Source organism: Myodes glareolus, chromosome 20, assembly GCF_982192425.1.
Source record: "Myodes glareolus chromosome 20, mMyoGla1.1, whole genome shotgun sequence".
NCBI classification, from domain to species: domain Eukaryota; kingdom Metazoa; phylum Chordata; class Mammalia; order Rodentia; family Cricetidae; genus Myodes; species Myodes glareolus.
The window spans coordinates 18,702,716-18,722,315 of record NC_142045.1 but is presented as its reverse complement, the minus strand read 5'-3'; the positions used below and the strand labels follow the sequence as shown (position 1 = coordinate 18,722,315).

Sequence of the window (19,600 nt, the reverse complement as noted above, 5' to 3'; positions counted from 1 at the left end):
ACACGGGAGGCTGACTCCATAAACTGCAGGATGCTCACCTGTGCTGACTCACAGGCCAACGCAGTAACTCAACACACCTGCATGACCGACTAGACTAACGTGAACTGAAACAACAGAAACGTGAGTCTTCTGGGAAACGTGAATGGGAATTCACTGATCTGTAAGAAAGTCTGATAAAACTGCAAGTTCAAAGCTCTTGGGCCGGCAGAAGACTAACCAGAAGGAGGGGACTGCAAGGACCACCCAGCTTCTTCAGGACGCAGAGCCAGATAGCAACTTACAAAGGACGGAGACGTACCTGTAAAACTTTAGCATTTGGCTGAAGAGGTTTAATGATGAGCTGCTTGCCTGCCGTATAAAGAACCTTTTCGGAATCAGGGCCCCATGCTACTGAATACACTGGTGTTCCTGTAAAAAAGGGGGAGAATGATAAGCGCACATGTTCATGGCCTTAAAAAATACAGTAATGTTAAGAGGATTAAAATCTTGGTATGATGATGGCACAGGCCTGCAATCTGAATACTAGGGAGACTGAAGCAGGATAGTCTTAAATTCAAGGTCAGTCTGAGCTACACAGTGACCCCATCTCAAACAGGATGCATAAAGAATCTGTGTGTTATTTTCATTTCCCCCTGAGTAGTCCTTTCATATTGGAGAACAGTCTGACGCTGAAACGCAACTGATCTAATAATATTTCTAAATAAAAATATGAAAGAGTTACTGTGACACACTATATTTTGTATTTGTTTGTTTGTTTGTTTGGATTTTTCGAGACAGGGTTTCTCTGTAGCTTTGGAGCTTGTCCTGAAACTAGCTCTTGTAGACCAGGCCAGCCTTGAACTCACAGAGATCCGCCTGCCTCTGCCTCTCGAGTGCTGGGATTAAAGGCGTGCACCATCACTGTCTGGCTTTATATTTTGTATTTGTATGTTTAACTTTGTTGTCTTTTTGAGAAACAAACCTACTGTGTAGCCCAGACTGGCCTCACTTCCTGACTTTTCCTCTGGGATTACAAGTGTGCCCCCACCTTACCAATGACACAATATTTTTTTCAACTAATTTAAATCTTGCTGAAAATATACAACATTTTTCAGACATTCCAGATACTATTCTATTAAAATCTAGGATAAAGGTTTTATAAAATTCATGGCTGTTCACCTCCCATGAATAGCCAATGTAGCTGAAACTGCCTAGTTGTATAAGGTGAATATAATTTATACACACATTCATTATATATGTAAGCACTATATATAAATTTAAATTATATACAGCATTATTTATAAGTGTGTGTGAGTGTATCTAGGGTTTCTTTGTGTAGCCCTGGCTACCTAGACTCCCTATGTAGACCAGGCCAGCCTCGAACTCACAGAGATCAACCTGCCTCTGCCTCCCGACTGCTGGAATTAACACACAGTCTTTCACTGAACCTAGAGCCCATTGATTCGGCTAAACTGGCTGGCCAGTAAGAGCATGGATCCTCCTGGGCAGAGATCTCCACAGGGACGGGATTACAGATGTCCACCACACCCAGCTTCTCTATGAGGGTGCTAGAGATAAGAATTCAGGTCTTCTTTTGTGTGACAAGCAGTTTACCAAATGAACCATCTCCCTGTGATTTCTTACATTTCAGATTCTTGGAGTAGGAAGGTTTTGCTGTTTATCAGATGGCTTTGAGACTCTATGATTGCATCAATGCATTGGACACATGGAAAGTTTCAGTTCAAACTTGAATAAAGGCTCTTTGCTTTTACATACGGGACTCGGTCTCCTTGTTGGTTTTGGAGAACTCCACAATCTGGGCATAACATGCACCATGTACATGGCTGGCACTGATGGAGGCCAGAAAAGAGTGCCAGGTTCCCTGGAACTGGAGTTACAGACCACTGTGAGCCACCATGTGGGTGCTGAGAATAGAAACTGGGACCTCTGGAAGAAGAGCCAGTGCTCTTAACCACTGAGACATCTCTCCACCCTACCCTGCTTTTTTTTGTGACACAGGATCTTGTCATACAGCCAGGCTGGCCTCAGACTCCTGATCCTGCTGCACTTGCACCCCAAACACTACGGACAGGGAGGCAGTGCACCATCATGCTTGGCAGCGACAGCATTCTTAACTGGATTACTCTCTGGGATATCTAATATCTTCTAGAAATCTATGCTTTATGTGACCTTCACTTTAAAAAATGAGTATAACAGCCAAGAAAGTGCCTATAATCTCAGCAGCACTCAAAAGGCTGAGACCAGAAGCTTACAAACTGGAGGCTATGCTGGACTACACAGAGAGTTATAGGTCAGACTAGGTTACATAGTAAGATTTTATCACACACACACACAATATACATACATACATACATACATACATACATATATATATATAAACTTATTGAAAGATTGGTTATATAGTAATAAATAAACTGTAATCCCCTTGCCTTGGTCTAACTACCTATTCACTAGAAAAATTAATCAAAGTTATATAATTAATCCATGGAACCATTACCCATTTATAATTATAAAACCAAGTCTTTGAAAACTGGCTAGAAACATATTTTTATAGCACTTGGCTTTTATGAAGAAATGAATGAATGAATGAATGTTAAAGAAATTTACATTCCCAGGAAAATGAAATCTGAATTTGATGATTCATGGTCAATCAATAAGATTTATTTGTTTGTTTGGTTGCTCGGTTTTTTAAGACAGGGTTTCTTTGTAGCCCTGGCTATCCTGGAACTTGCTTTATAGACCAGGCTGCCTAGAATTCAGAGATTCACCTGTGTCTGACTCCCTAGTGCTGGGATTAAAGGTGTGCACCACCACTACACAGCATGATTTAATTATTAGAGAGAAAATTCAATATGCTATAATCAAGAGGGATTGAATTTCACTAAGGCAAACACACTATTTATTTTGTGCATTTTCCCCAAATAAGTGTATAAGTGAGCATTTTATACCTTGCCATACTAACTCTTCAGAATGTTTCCACAGTTTACATTTAATGGTATAAAAACTCTAATAATCCTGAACGGTCAACAGCACCAGGGCTTGTCAGTATCGCAGCAACCCATGAAACTCAGCCCAAGGAGGGGATCAGACTCAAAGGGTCCCCTCCTCCTCTGTACTTACAGTCTCTAAGAGTAGCCTGGAGCTGGCCTGGGATTCAAAATCAAATTCCCAGCCAGGCTGGATGGGCTAATGCCTATACTCCAGCATTAGAGAGGTTGAGGCAGGAAGAGTCACAGCAGGACTGTGGTTAGCTTGATGGCACAGCACTGACAATGCAGTCCAAGTCAGGCTAGGCTGAGTGAGACCCCACTTCAAAAACAAAACCAAGCCAGGTGGTGGTGGCGCACGCCTCTATTCCCAGCACTCGGGAGGCAGAGGCAGGTGGATCTCTGTGAGTTCGAGGCCAGCCTAGTCTACAAGAGCTAGTTCCAGGACAGGCTCCAAAGCTACAGAGAAACCTTGTCTCAAAAAACAAAAACAAAAACAAACAAACAAAAACCAAAACAAACAAGAAAAAAAGAAAAAAACTTTAAAAGCAACCTTCAACCCTAGTAAACTCCCTAGAAAACAAACACCCCAAGGACTGGAAGGGAGAACAGCCAGGAATTTAGTAGGCAGAAGGTAGTTAGGTAGCAGTGCCAGTCAGATAAGTGCAGTTCTCAGTGTGGGGGCAGCCACGATAATCTAAGTCTGGGCAGTTCTTTACTTCCAACCATCATCACCTGTGCAAAAGGGAAATTAATTTTTGTGCAAAAGGGAAATTAATTTGTTTTTATTTCTGTTATTAAATATTCACAACACTCCGTAAAAGCACACTTTGCTGAGTTATACACTAACCGATGATAAACACCTGCCCCAAGGAAACAATTCTGTAAGAACAGCTCCCATTGAGTTACACAGGATGTGACTCTAGGCCTTCAGTTGTGGTCACAGGCACAGCTGGGGTGTAGGATGAGGAGCCAGGGATGTTTTCGTCCTCTTCACTTTAACATCTGAATCGAGGTCTCTTAAGGTGGCTGTGTCACCATTTCCTTGTTTTCAAACCTTCCCTCAGAATTCTCATCTACCTACCGTGTTAGGACAAGTAGATCATTTATTTCCTGCTATACAGTTTTTAAAGTAATAACAGTGTTTCAGAAACGTGATTTTGTATAAAACAAAGCAAGCTTAGGAAGTGAAACAAGAAGTTCCTTTGTTAGGGGTTTACACCGCATTCTTTCAGTCTTTCCATCTGGGCACTTTGCACGAAGGTCATTTATCCAGGTAGATGACCAGCTTCACAGAGAAAATGCTTTCTTTTATGCTGAATCCTTCCTACTAGCATTTGAGACAAATTCATAATACTTAAACTACTGTTAAAAAACATATGTATCAAAGCAAAAATTAGTCAGGCACAGTAGTGCATGTGTGAGATCCCAGCACCTCAGAGGCTGTGGCAAGAGGACTACTTCAAGTTAAAGGCCACCCTGAGAGCAAGGCCAGACCAGCCAGGGCTTTACATCAGGAAAAAATAAAGGAGCACAGCACCAACCATCCCTGGCGCTGCACTTCAGATTACAAGTAGAAAAATGACACCTCTAGACTCCAGACTGAATTATTTTAAAATAAGAATTTAGTAAATTATATAATAAGATCATTTATCATTAACAAAAACAGAAACACATAATCATTTTCTAATAATGTCTGGCCTTTTATACAGGGAATTTTATTTATGCTCCATTTCAGTTAAAACACTCAAGATCATCTTGTTTTTCTGACTTGTTACACTAAAAGTCATGTGATCTTTTTGACATTTTTTAAGAAACCACACGCACCTGGGGTTGTGTTAAATGTCAGACCCTTATCTCTCTGTAAAACAAATTATCTAAATTCTTTCAACCCGTTGAAAGCATTTTAAACCACAGAGGAGTTGAGAAAAGTGTATTTCGATTGTTTTAAGGAAGTACCTGGTCAAATGTGCCATGTTTTTCACATTCACACCATAATAGCATCACGTCAAAGTGCTGGTTTTCTGTTCCTAAAGGATGCATTATACATAATGCTCACTAAACACAGTGCTCACTAATCGATGCAGTGAGGATGTTAGAGGGGATGGAAATACTAGAGCGAAGTCTAGCACTGAGTAAACAGTGTCTGTAGCCACTGCTGACGACCAGCAAAGGCTTTGCTCTGCAGTAATCGACCGGTAGCTTCCTTTGCTGTTGACTGCAGCAAGCACTCAACAATTAGTTGCCCGTGGACAACAGTGGCCCACACCTGCAGTGCCAGCAGCACTGGAGAGGTTGATGCAGGAGTGCTGCACAGTGCATTCCAGACAAGCTGGGGTCACTGTGCAGGGTCTTGAATAATAATAATAATAGTAATAATAATAATAATAACTTTCCCCTTTGTCCTACTTATAGAAGACATGAACTAACTATAGCCAATCAAGAGGCACTCATTCCAAAAAAAGCAACGTCTTGTTTATGAATGTCACTGTGTCGGAAAAAAGCTTAAACAAAAGCATTTTTTTTCTTCCCTTTCTATCCTCAGCTCCTCCCGATTTCCCCATAGCTTATTTTTCTTTCATCTTTTACCTGACTCCCAAGTTAAATTTCAGCCTTTATTTCTGATCTTCATCATATTTCCATTAACCACAAAGACATCTTCGCTAATTTCATCATATACAATTCCAAACCTTTTATTATTTCACTTCTATTTGAAAAAGGAAGAAATGTCCTTACATATTTAATTGAATGATCAACCCATGATCAAAATAAGACAATACAACACAGAAAAAACTCAATTGTAATTATACACAACTTACATATTTTTCTCAAGGATGGTAACTCCTCATAGGCACCAGTGAAAATCATTTCTAAACCAAGCCTAACTGCATCCCACTCAAGTTGGGATTATCTTTAATATTCAATATCATTTTCTATGCAAAGACCTAGCAGTTGTAAACTTTATACATGAAAAGCTCTAATAGTCAACAAATGAAACAGGACCAGCTATAGTGGCATGTACTTTTAATCCCTATACTCCAGACTCAATAAGGAGGATCTCTGTGAGTTCAAGGAGAGCTAGTGTAGTGACATTTCATTTGTATCTGAGGTAGATACAGTGGTAAGAGACAGTGGCTGGCTGTTTCGTTTTTCTGACCTTCAGAATGAAGCAAAATTTCTGTCTCTGAACTTTTATTAATTGTGCTTCAGCCAGGGGTAGAGTGACTCTGCCTCAAAAGAAAGAAAAGAAAAGAAAAGAAAAAAAGAAAAGAATTCAGGAACTACTAATTTCTCTTCATCAACAAATAGGAAATACACACACAGCCAAGTCTGATGACCTGATTTTGAACCCTAGGATCAAATTTTGTAAGTTATGAGGTCAGCACACCGGAGATCACCACACGGATACTGGTAAAGCCAAAGAGGACATCTTTATTGCTGGCTGGTGACTTCACGGGGAGGTATGTCCAGATCATACAGCCCCGAACCCCCCAATTTTGTCTTTTATGCACAAAACCCACATCCTGGTTGCTGCATTTCAGTTAGTAAGAAAAGGAACTACAGAAGCCAAAAGGGTAGGGTTAGTATATCTGGGGACTTTCCTGGAATCTTTGACCCAGCCTTTGTTCCTTGCTGGCAGGTGTTGCAGCCTACATGCTGAGCTCCAAGGCCTGAACGATGCTTCCAATGTGGCATCAGTTGTGCTAAGGTCTTGGGGGAAGGGGAGCTCTACTAAGGCCTGGGGCCTGCACATCTACTAAGGTCTGACCTCCACATGTGTGCCATGGCATGCATTTACCCACACACAGATACATATACTAAATAAATGTAATATATACACATATGTGTGTGCATATATGCCAGAGAATAAACATTTTAAAAAAGAAAGAAGTATAGTTAGTATAAATGTGTGGATGAAATAACAAGGATACTCTCAATACTTTTAACAGAATTCTGAATTTTAGAGTAAATTGGATTTGTTTTATTTTTGTATCAAATTTTCAGACCCTGTGAAGGAGGCTGACTTGCCTGACTCTCTGATCTGGAGCATTAGCACCTAGCCATCACGTAGTCTAGGTTCACAGCTGTTCTCAAAGTCTGGTCTCCAACCCACTTGATATCATCAAGACCTCTTTCTTCTGGAATAGGTCATTATGGCAAGTTAACTTCTCTAATGATTTTTCCAGAGATGAAACAGGAAAAGTCTGCCTTGCTAGAAAAGTACACCAGTAATTAAAACACCAAGAATTAAATGCACAGTTCTGCAGTATTAAATGTAAAAAAGAAGCAGTTTATTCGATTGAAATATTTACAGGATAACTAAAATAGGAAAATATAACAATATTTATCAATTTAATAATGAATATAAGCCTTAAATGAGAATAAGGTTAAATAAGACAAAAATGATTAACAGTTTCAAAGCCGTCATCACCCCCTATTCCTAAAAGGGTTTCTCTGTGTATTCCTAGCTGTCCCAGAACTTGCTGCATAGACCAGGCTGGCCTCAAATTCAGAGATCCACCTGCCTCTGCCTCTGCCACCACCTGGCTCTCAAAGTCATTTTTATACCAAAGAAATTATTGCTATTTAGAATGCTGATGAATAGTGTCATTACTAATTTAAAACATTTCCTTGTTTGTAAACTAAGCAGTAGTTCAGTTTCCAGATCCCTAACATATAAAGCACAGCACAGAACTAATAAATAGCTCTGTATCACTACCCGCTCATAAATAAGATTAAGATTAAGCAATTTATTCCAAGTTTATACTTTATACTTGGAAAGTCTGAAATAACAAAATAATAGACTCAAGGGTAATATGTGGCAAAGAAAACAATCAGGAAGGGGCTGAAGAAATGCCTCAGTAGTTAAGACCAGTTGCCGCTCTTGCAGAGGACCTGGGTTTGGCTCCCAGCACCCACATGGTGGCTCACAACCATTTGTAACTTCAGTTCCAAGGGATCTGGCACCCTCTTCTGACTGCTGATGGCATGATATAACAAAATCTATGGGGCCTAGACCTAGAGGTGGTAGTACTTGCCAAGAAGTTACAAAGCCTTGATTGGAGTTCCAGCTCCAGCATTAAAAAAAAGAAAAACCTATAAAGCCAAAATAAAAATCACTGTGTCCACTAAAGTAAGACTTGCTCTCTAAAGACATATTTCATCGCTTTACTACTGAAGTAATAACTTTAAAACAGAAACATACCTATGACTGTTTCCAAGAATCCCAAAAGTTTTACTCATCAATGAACATTCTACTTAGAGATTATGGGTAAAAAGATTTTACCTCAAAAGAAAGACTTCTTAGTATTTCTGATCACTTCTGTTAACATTTGCTTAATGAAGAACTAAATAAATGTAACTTTAACATTAATCCCAGAGTGAATACCAGTTTTAAAATGCATTAGTAATAGATGTTCTATACTATAACTTTACAATATAATTCTGAACAATCATTTGCAAGATCAGCTCATACACATAAGACTGCTTTTAAGCAATTTAAGCCCCAATGGGAATGGCCGCCATATTGATTACTGCCCTCCTTTCCCCACACAGAACACTGAGGTGTTCCTTTAAACAGTGTCAGTTACCAAGTTTCACTCATTGTCTGTTCCCCTTTACCAGGACAGAAATCACAGGTGAACATCAGTTACAAGGGGTGCTAATATTAGTTGTTTTGAGACGTATAGCCAGGAACTGGCTACGTAGAACAAGCCTTAGATTGGTGGGCATCCTCATGTCTCATGCTCCAAGTACTGGGATTAAAAGCATGGTCCACTGATTCATTGCAATGAACGTTTGCCAGTAAAGCTGACAGGACAAAAGGGTATAGGGAGGGCCGCTTGTTTGTTCCCCACCACCCAGACTAGAAATAACCACACAGAAACCATACTATTTAATACACTGCTTGACCAGTGACTCTAGCATCCTCCTAGCAAGCTCTTACATACTAAATCAACCCATTTCTATTATTTTATATTTTACCACAAGACTTGTGCCCTATCAACAAGGTTCTGGCCGGAGGCTTGCATCTTTCTCCTTTGGCGGCTCCATGGTATCTCTAAACTCTGCCTTCCTTCTCCCAGCATTCAGTTTAGCTTTCCCCACCTACCTCTACTCTTTTGCCCTATCACAGGCCAAGACGGTTCCTTTATTAACCAATGGTATTCACAGCATACAGAGGGGAATCCCACTCAAAAGAATATACTATATGCCACACTGAGGCCCCCAGTGCCACTAGGATGAATGAGGAGATGTTGGAGAGCAGGGAAAGAAGCAGAAACAAAGCGGGTTTTTGATTTTTTTTGTTTATTTTCTTATTTTTGTTTGTTTGCTTGCTTTGTTTTCTTTTGTGGAGGTACACTGCAGGGGTGAGGGGAGGATGGGGGGACCTGAAGATGAGCGGAATTGAGGTGCATGATGTGAAACTCCAAAAGAATCAATAAAGAAGTTAAATTAAAAAAAAAAAGAAAAGAGCATGGTTCACTACGCCTGGCTATTGGGACTTTTAAGTGAAGAAGACATGTTTACTATCTTCTCATACATGGTGTTCATTCTTTCTTTTCAGTATCGTGGACTGAACCCAAGGCCTTCTGCATACTATGTAAGTGTTCTACCAATGAGCTATTTTTGAGACAAGTCCTTGCTATATATTCCAAGATAGCCTCAAATTCACAATCCTCCTGCCTTTGTCTCTTAAGTGTTAGGATTACAGGCATGCAGCACTACACCCAGCTAAATTGTCTTAACTAGACATCCAGACCTTCTTTATGTATAAGATGCTCTAAATATTTCATAATAATTTAAAAAGAGTATTTAGCCTACAATAGCCTTTATATAGATTTACTAACAGAAAGATAAAGCGTGTCTGTCAATAATGTAACTCTGAATTCACTATGTAGAGCTACCTTTGAGATCAACCTTCTTCTGCCTCCAGAATGTTGGGATTAGAGGTTCCCACCACGCCATGCCTGGCTTTTAAAATGTATTTTAATTTAAATAATATTACCACAGTCTATCAGGCATCACAGAAAGTAAGAGAGTTCAGGGTCAATGAGATGACTTGGCAGGAAAAGATACCTGCCACCAAGCCTGTGACCTAAGTCCCATCCCTAGAATCCACATGGTGAATGAGAAAACTAACTCCCACAAGCTGACCTGTAACCCCCACATGGGTGAAGACATGTGAACCCACAAATAAATGGATACATAAATGTAATAATAAAAAAGTATAGGGACTGGACAGATGGCTCAACCATTATGAGTATTTGTTGCTCTTGCAGAGGACCCACATTCAAGTCCTAGTATCCACAAGGTAACTCTGGTTCCAGGATATCTGACACCTTTGCCCTCTTCTTACTTCCAGAGGCACCAGGCATGCACGTGGTGCACAGACAACCATGTAAGTAAAATATTCACATACATAAAGTAAGTAAATCTTTTTTAAAAAATTGTTCCTAAGTCCCAAGTGTAGTAAGAGAATTCAGGTTTTGAATGTGACCAAAGTCAGTTTCAACCACGAGATTCTTTTTAAGGAAAAAGTATTTTTCTTAGATTTACTTACATTAGCATTTTATATGTATGAATATTCTTCCTAAATGTATATATGTAGACCATGTGCATGTCTGGTGCAGTTGGAAGTCAGAAGAGCATATCAGATCCCCTGGAACTGAAGTTACAGACAGTTGTGAGCTGTCATGTGGGTGCTGAGAACTGAGCCCAGATCTTCTGTAAGAGCAGTAAATGCTCTTAACTCCTGAGTCATCTCTCTAGCCCTATACTAGACTAGACTAAATATATATATATATATATACACATATATATAAAAGTTTTATATATATATAAAACATTGAGACACGTGTGTTGTACAATCTTAGAAATTCAATGACCAGTTGTAAAGCATACCTTGCTGAGCTAATGTTGACCTAAGCATCCCCGTCTTTGACCAGATTTTCACTTGTCCATCTTCTCCAACTGTGAAGGGGGAAAAAAACATTATCTGTAGAAAATATCTCAGGTTTACATTTGCACATACAAGTAAACATCTAAATGTTTAAAATTCAGATACAATTCAAAGTATAAAAGTGTATGTTTTAGCAGTAGATTTAAAAAAAATTACAGAAAAAACTTTCATCAACATAACCTAACTTCCATAGACAAAATTTTATTTTTCCTTAAAACTTAAGAATATATTACTCAAACACTACTTCCATTCTCACTGTAATCTCCACTTAGAATATTCCAAGGAGAGTATTCTCAGTGTCCTGTCTATTGCAGCTGACCACCAGGGGGCATAGTCTCAGTGTCCCATCTACTGTAGCTGACCACCAGGGAGAGCATTCTCAGGGTCCCGTCTACCAGCTGACCACCAGGGAGAGTATTCTCAGTGTCCTGTCTACCAGCTGACCACTAGGGGGCATATTCTCAGTGTCCTGTCTACCGCAGCTGACCACCAGGGAACAGGAGAAGGAATGAATGAAACGAGAAGAAATGAAATCCACAGTGACCATCTTAGCTGAAAGAGGGAGAAAAGCCTGGTGCTATAGCGAGTCATTTAAGAAAGGGAGTTGTTTGTTTGTTTGGTTTTGGTTTGGTTGTTTTCTGAGTTTTTTCAAGGCAGCGTCTCACTATGTAGCTCTGGCTGTCCTAAAACTCACTATGCAGTCCAGGCTGACCTCGACCTCACAGAGAACCATCTGCCTCTGCCTCCCAAGTGCTGGGATCAAAGGTGTGCACCACTATACCCAACAGGAGTTTTGCTTTTATTTAGTTAGTTATTATATTTTATTTTTGTGTTGCTAGATATCAAACCTAGAACCTTGCACATACTCTATTACTGAACTCCATTTCAGCCTAGGACATATTTCCTGCCTAATTTTTAAAATAGTTCACATGTAAATACATTTATATGCTGAAAAAGGAGCCACAGGAAAAGAAGTTAAAGGGACAGGTGAGACAGAGGACATGTCACTAAAAAACCAAGCCCTCCTAGAGAAGGCCTAAGGGACAGATTCCAGCCATGTGCCCTGTCTTTATTACTCCTTTCTCCGAGGAGTGCAGCCTGTCCTTGCTCCCTCGGTGTGCTCTGTACTTAGGGAGTTGCTTCTAGAGAGCACAGTGGGGTGGACACGGCAGAGTATAATTTCAGAGGGTGAGTCAGAAAAGATACTGTGGCTTCTAACCTGCTCATTTTTGGATCCTTGGGAAGCCAGACATCATGTCATAAAAATACTCCACTACCCCTATGAGACTGCCTATGTGGCAAGGAATTAAGGTCTCTTGCCAAAGCCAGAGAGCTAAGGCCTCCTGCCAACACCCATGTGTGTAAGCCAAGCTGGAAGTAGACCTTACAGCGCAGTCAAGGCTTCTTCTGATGCAGTCACAGTCACAACTTAAAGGAACCTCATGACACACTAAGCCAGAAATACCCACCCACAAAAGCTGCTTCCAGACCTACGGGAATGGCCACATATTCAACGCTTGCTGTTTAAGTGTCGAGTGACTAATGGGCACAAGCTAGTGCAGCAGTCGGTGACTAAAACAGTAAGTCCTACCTGGAGCAGAGCTGAGAGAGGAGAGAGAAGTGAGATGAAGGTAAGTTATAGGAGAATATTTTCAATTTTGGAATTTTCTAAAATTATAACTGTTACTTACTCTAGGGACTTGATCATTTTGTTTTGTTTTGTTTTCTTAGTTTTTCGAGACAAGGTCTCACTATGTAGTTCTGGCTGCTGTCCTGGAACTCATTTTGTAGATCGAGCTGGCTTCAAACTCAGATCCAGCTGCATCTGCCTCTCAGGTACTGGGATTAAAGGCATGTGCCACCATACCTCGCAGACTTGATCATCCTAAAAGCCTTCTTTGATAGAACATTCTCCAAAAGTCACAAGTAAAAGTAACAATATGATACTCAAGAAATGGACATAATGGCACCATAGCTCCAACAGTCACAAGGCTGAGGCAGGAGGATTGCTAAAATGAGACCAGACTGACCTACAGAATGAATACCAGGCCAGCCTGTACTTGTATCTTGTATCTTGAGACGGAGTCTCAAGATAGAAAATGAAGAAAAATAAAATATTCTGAATGATGCCAATGACACAGCAGTCTAGATTAGTGCCGTGACAACTGTTGCCACCAGATAATGAAACAGGCTACTGCTAAATGTACATGATGGTTAGTTTTCAATGTCACCTTGCCCATCTAGAGCCACCTGGGAAGAGACTCTCACTGAGAAATTATCTAGATCAAGTTGACCAGAGGTCATGCCTGTGGGGGACAATCTTGATTGTTAATCAATGTGGGAAGACCCAGCCCACTGTGGGCAGCATCACTTCATGGCTGGGCCCAGAACTACCAACAGCAAAAAAAAGCTGAAGTGTTTGCTCTCTCTCTCTGCTCTTGAGTTCCTACCTCGACTTCCCCACTAACACACACTAAAATCTGGACTCATAAGCTCAATCAAACCCTTAGGCCCTCAGCTCCCAGATGACGTTTTCGGTTACAATATTTTATCACAGCATAGAAATAAAAATAGAACAATGAAAATATTTGCTTAGAAACCTCTTCTCTACAAACCCGTTTCAAATATTACTCTGGAGTTGGAGGCTATTGCAGTAGATGCTCACCTAGCATGTGAGGGCCTGGTCTTACCCCCAGCACATCAGAGAGACAGAGGTGCAGAGGACTCACCCGTCACCAGCGCAGTCCCCTCGTAATTCCACCTTCCTGCAAGCACGGCCCCGCAGTGAGCTTCCACACTCTTCTCCACTCTTCCTAACTTGGAAATCAGATGAAACTTACCTAAAGGAAATTACATGTGAGAACCTCCTCCATTAAATTAATTTATACGAAAATATCTGTTGAGTTCTGTAGCATGAATAATAAAACCCGAGACAGATATTGGGGTTCAACCTGAGGATCAGAAAAGCAAAGCAGTCAAGCACTAAAGAGACCTTTTATCTCGATCAAACCTTCGGACTGAAAGGGTGAGATCCTGTCTCCACAAATCCTCAGACTCCACACTCTAGTGAGTTCCTGTCTCTTCTCCCAGTCATGTCACTCCTGTCTTCACCTCCCTAGTACTGGGATTAAAAGTGTTTGACGCCCAAAAACTGGGATTAAAGATGTGAACCAGCACCACCTGGTTCTGTTTCTGAATCAATCTCGTGTAGCCCAGTGTGGCCTAGAACTCACAGAGATCCGTCTGCTTCTGTCTCCCAAATCCTGGAATTAAAGGTGTATGTCACCACTCCTTAGCCTGTATGGCTGATTAGTGTGGCTGCTTTGCCCTCTGATCTTCAGGCAAGCTTTATTTATTAAGACACAAATAATATACCACTATAGCATTCCTACTATTAGATTAATTAGCATTAGTTAATTAATAATTAGTTATTGGGCACTAGAGGCATAAGAGAAAATAATATCATAATTCTTAATTTCAAGGAACACAAATCTAATTAAAAATGCAAAAAATGTGGCATGATAGATATTCACATACAGTATATTTCATTTAGTAAGCAAAAAAATTGGGTGATTTGGATTTGAAAATATACTTAAGCCCTGAATAACAAAAGTAATCTCTTACTAAATAAAAGATAAATTAATTCTAACTTTTTTGGACTGATCCAAATTAATTACAAATGGGAAAATAATTAAATACATTTGAAAGATGTAAAACACATTTTGAAAGATCACAGATGCCCTACAAACGTCCACAGGTTGGGACACAGCTGTAATGTCAGCACTTAAGAGGCAGAGGCAGAAGGATAGTGAATTCCAGAATAGCCTAGATTACACAGTGAGTCTGGGTTATTAATTTTGAAAATTATCTATTATAGAATTAAACAAATAAGTGTTTATACTGACATGCTGATAATGCTAACTGTAGTTCCTCAATATTTCCAAGTATCAGAAACAGGAAAACTAAAATAAACCCTGTGGGACTGAATTAGAATTGGTGTTACCAAGATATATTCCAGGTTTAGGTAGAAAGAGATAGAGAACTAGCGACTGGTATGCATCTAAAACTAATTTTTTACATTGATTTATTTACTGGGGAAGAGGCATGTCCCAAAGAATGCATATGGAAGTCAGAGGACAGTGTGCAGAAGTCAGTTTCTCCTTCCTACAGTGTGGGTTCTAGGGAATGAATTCAGGCCACCGGGCTTGGCAGCAAGGGCTTTACCCACTGAATGGCCCTAATTTTTGAAGTATAAATTTGTAGTCTTGTTTCTGTTTGATGAAGAGTCTGAAGAGGAGACACACTCATTAGAACAAATACTGTTAGCAGTATCCCTATCTTGGCTTTTAAATATCATTAACTATCTAAAAACAGGCCTGTTTTGAAAAATGACTAATTTAGAAAATGGGATTAAGAACTAGAAGGCTAGTTTGGGACATCTTGTGTCAGTAAGAAAATGCTCAAGAAATGATAACTACATGTACAAAACAAAAACAAAAAATCAATGTGGCTGGCTTCACTTATGGGACTCTCAGGGGCCAAATATGGGACAATTTCAAAATCAATATCAAAAATTATAGTAACAGAAATTTATGAAATAAAATAAACTTCTCTGAGGCTAACCTAACATTTAACCAAGTAAGACAAGTGGCCAGGGGACAGAAAGTTTTTCCTTGAAGCAGAATACTAACTATTTAACAAGGGAGAGGATTATAGAGATAGAAAAGCATGATTTGGCAGCTTCTCTGGGAATAAATGATCTAGCCAAGATCATCAGTAGATTTTTAGAAATGGGGAGAAGTCTAAGAAACAGACTATGTCTACGTAATCTCAAATATGTTTTTATAAACAAGCTATTAAAAGGGAGAACACAGAGGCTGGAAGATAGATTAGCGGCTAAGACCAGCTTCACTGCTCAGCACCCACAATGTGGTTCACAACCATCTTTAACTCCAGTTACAGACATCGGGCACCCTTGTCTAACATCTGCAAGCTTCAAGCACACATGTAGTGCACATACATACATGTAGTGCACATACATACATGTAGGCAAAACACTCACACACATAAAGTAAAGCAAATCAAAACTGGGGGAGAAATAGGAACACCACAGATTAACTTAGAAAGCACTTGCTCTCGGGTACGGCGTTAACACCACAATAATGTGTCAAATCAACACCACGAGTCTCCCAGTATTCCCACTAAAAACTTGTAAGCTGAATCAACTCATAAAGAAACAGTGACAAAGACAAGTTAAGGGGTTTTCTATAAAATAACTGGCCTGAATCCTTCAAAATCACCAAGGTCATTCAGGGAAATAAAATGTGCAGATGATAATTTTTCTACATCAAACAGCAGTCTTGTAAAACAACCCTAGGCACAAATCTTAGTACTAGACCATATTTTCAATGCACAGATGTACATGGGACATTCATTGAAAATTTACCACCGGTATGGCTGGCTGGAGGGACGACTCAATAGTTAAGAGCACTGGCTGCTCTTCCAGTGGACCTGGGTTCAAATCCCAGCACCCACACCGCAGCTAACAACTGTCTGTAACTCCAGGATCCAACACCCTCACATAGACATCCATGCAGGCAAAAGAGCAAGGCACATCAAACAAAACAAACAAACAAACAAAACTTACCATCAGAACTCGTGAGGACAAAACTTTCTGCCTGAGTCTGTTTCTTCATGCCTAAACTTTTGGGAAACCAGTGAAGATCTATTGGGTAGATGTCATCAGGCAGCTTTACGATTAGGCTGGTCTCACTGGTCAGCAGGTTCCACTTCACTATCTGGTGATCATCACTGCAAGAGTACAGCTCCTCAGCGGTCGTCCAACCCACACAGCTCACTAACTCTTGATGTGGTGTTTGGTTAAGGAGACATAAAAAGGAAAATAGCCAAATGGTTTCTAGCTTCTAAAAGTCTATTTGCATTGTGTCTTTTCTTTTCCTAGACAGAGTTTCTCTGCGTAGCCTTGATTGTCCCGGAACTCACTATAGACCAGGCTGGCCTCGAACTCACAGAGATCCACCTGCCTCTGCCTCCTGAGTGCTGGGATTAAAGGCGTGCGCCACCACTACCCAGCTCGTTGTGTGACTTTTAGTAATTCTTTTTCCATATAGAGGAAAAAGTCTCCCAAACAAGTTGTGAGGATAGAAATCAAAAAAAGTCAGTCAGAGAGGGAAGAAAATTTGTCATCGAAGATATTCCTTAAGTATGGTCAAAAGATACATACAAACACTCAAAATCAGTAAGTAAAAAAATCAAAAGGTAGGAAATTATGTTGAGAGATAGACAGGAAGAAAGGGGGACTAACGATACATATAGTTATGTATATATCTTATTACTCAAGTTATTAAAATGCATATATATTGTTATAATTTTAAGTTGTTTTAGATTTATCTAACATGTATGATTTATTGTGAATGAGCGTTTTGCTTGCATGCACCATATACATGCCTGATACCTGTGGAAGTCAGAACACAGCTCCAGGTCTACTGGAACTGGAATATGCTGGCTAATTCTATGTTGATTTGACATAGCTAGAGTCATCTGGAAGGAATTTCAAAATTCTGAGAAAATAACCCACCAGATTGGGCTGTGATGCATTTTTCTTGATGGATGATAGATGTGGAAGGGCCCTGCTCACTGTGGGCAATGCTACCTCTGGGCTGGTGATCCTGGGTGCCATAGGAAGGGTGCCAAGCAAGCCATGAGGGACAATCAGCAAGCAGTATCCCTCTGCAGCCTCTGCGTTAGCGCCTGCCTCCAGCACCCTCCAGTTTGAGTTCTGGCCCTGACTTTCATTAGCAATGGACTGTGATGTGGAACTGGAAGGTGAAACAAACCCTTGCCTCCCCAGGTTGTTTTGATCATTGGTGTTTCAGCACAGCAACAGAAACCTAACTAAGATATGGAGTTGTGGATGATTGTGAGCCACGTGGGTGCTGGGAATTGAACTGGGTCCTCTGCAAGAAAAATAACTACCCTTAGCATCTGAGCCGTCTCACCAGCCCTCTCCCTCTTTCTCAGACAATGTCTCCCTGTGTAGCCATGGCTGGTCTAAAACTTACTATGTAGACCAGGCTGGCCTCAAAATCAGAGATCCACTTGCCTCTGCCTCCCAAGTGCTGAGATTAAAGGCGTGAGCCACAGTGCCTGGTAACATATACTACTTTAAGAAGTTAAAAACATTAATTTTTAAGAAGACTGAACTCCAACAGTGAACTGTCTTGTGCAGTTACATATTATGATGGTAATCTTCTAGAGATGCTAGGGCCCCATGGCCCGTCTTACTGTTTCTCCTGCTTTCATTTTAGTTATCTATTTTTATTATTTCACTTATGGTCTAAGAGAAAACCTAGGGCTGTGTGTATGATGGCTACACCCCTAGCCCTTAGTTACTTATGTTTAATTGACAATACAGTGTTTTAAGTTTTTACATTATATTTACTATTTATTATGGGTTGTGTGTGTGTGTGTGTGTGCGTGCGCGCGTGTGTGTGCACCACCACCATGCTTATATAAAGGTCAGAGGACACCTGGCAGGAGTTTGCACGAGTCACTTTTCTCCTTTCACCAAGGAGGCCCCAAGAAGAGCGCTCAGATCGGGCTTGGTGCCAGGTGCCTTTACCCCAGGAACCCTCACCACTCCAACCATCTGCATTTTCTGACACTGGAGTCAAGCACAATTCACTTACAGTTTACTGCACCTACAAGACGCATAGGGATAGGTGAAATACGATTCCCAAATTCTTTATTTAATTTGGTTTTTAAGTCTCTGATTCATCCCAAGTGAACGAAAATGTAAGTGAAAATCCCACATGCGCTTTCAGGACAGCCTGGTACCCCTGGCAGGACTGTGTGCCTGGACACAGCATTTCTCCCTGTCACGTCACAAGACGCTTCCTCTTGCGTACCTTCCTATTTCCAGATCACCATGTTCATCCTGGCGAGGCTGTCTGTTCTCTTATAGTTCTTATACAATCTTCTCCCCTTCTTTTTTTCCAGCAACATTCTTTTTACCTTATGTGAACAAAGTTTTCCAAGGAAACAGAAGGAGACTGAGCCATAATCAGTATTTTTAATTAATTCAAAATACGATGGATTAAGCAAAAAAAAAAAAATGAAGTTAAGCAACATCATAAGAAAGTAAGGAAGAGGCACTGGACTAGTCTGAACCTAAGCACAGGGTACAGGAAAGGACCAGTGCAATTGTGCAATTGCTGCTGCCTAACAATGTTTCCTCTTTTAAGGACTTACTTGATTTTTATTTGTGCATGAGTGTGTGTGCCACGTGTGTATGTTGGGGTCCCCAGAGGCCAGAAGAGAGCATTAGATCCCTTAGAGTTGGAGTTACAGGTTAAGTCAACCAAAGCAAGCCAAACTTGAGTCCTCCGGAAGAACAGCAAGTGCTCCTAATGCTGAGGCATCTCTCCAGTCCCCAGTACTATTTCTAAAACCAAAACAGGCAGCTTAGTAGAGCCTACACCACACATACATCTCAAAACAAACAACAGTAGTTTCTAAGGCTATATCCATGTTCCGGTATAGGGTTAACTGAGATGGAGTAGAAACGAGAGGAGTGTTAGGTCAGGAAAATCTGAAAAGGGTAAATGCAAGCACCAGACACCAAGGGTGG

At 40.5% G+C, this 19,600-nt stretch overlaps 1 protein-coding gene across 3 annotated transcripts in view; it reads right to left on the bottom strand.

Moving 5' to 3' along the window:
* Ift80 (intraflagellar transport 80) overlaps positions 1 to 19,600 on the bottom strand; it is an 81,119-nt gene that overhangs the window by 49,897 nt on the left and 11,622 nt on the right. For all 3 annotated transcript variants that reach the window (XM_087899460.1, XM_087899458.1, XM_087899459.1), the window contains 4 exons: positions 16,598 to 16,821; positions 13,680 to 13,790; positions 10,893 to 10,961; positions 299 to 408 (listed from right to left, as the gene is read on the bottom strand). In XM_087899460.1, the coding sequence (XP_087755586.1) occupies positions 299 to 408; positions 10,893 to 10,961; positions 13,680 to 13,790; positions 16,598 to 16,821 (514 nt within the window). The remainder of the gene's footprint in view (positions 1 to 298; positions 409 to 10,892; positions 10,962 to 13,679; positions 13,791 to 16,597; positions 16,822 to 19,600) is intronic.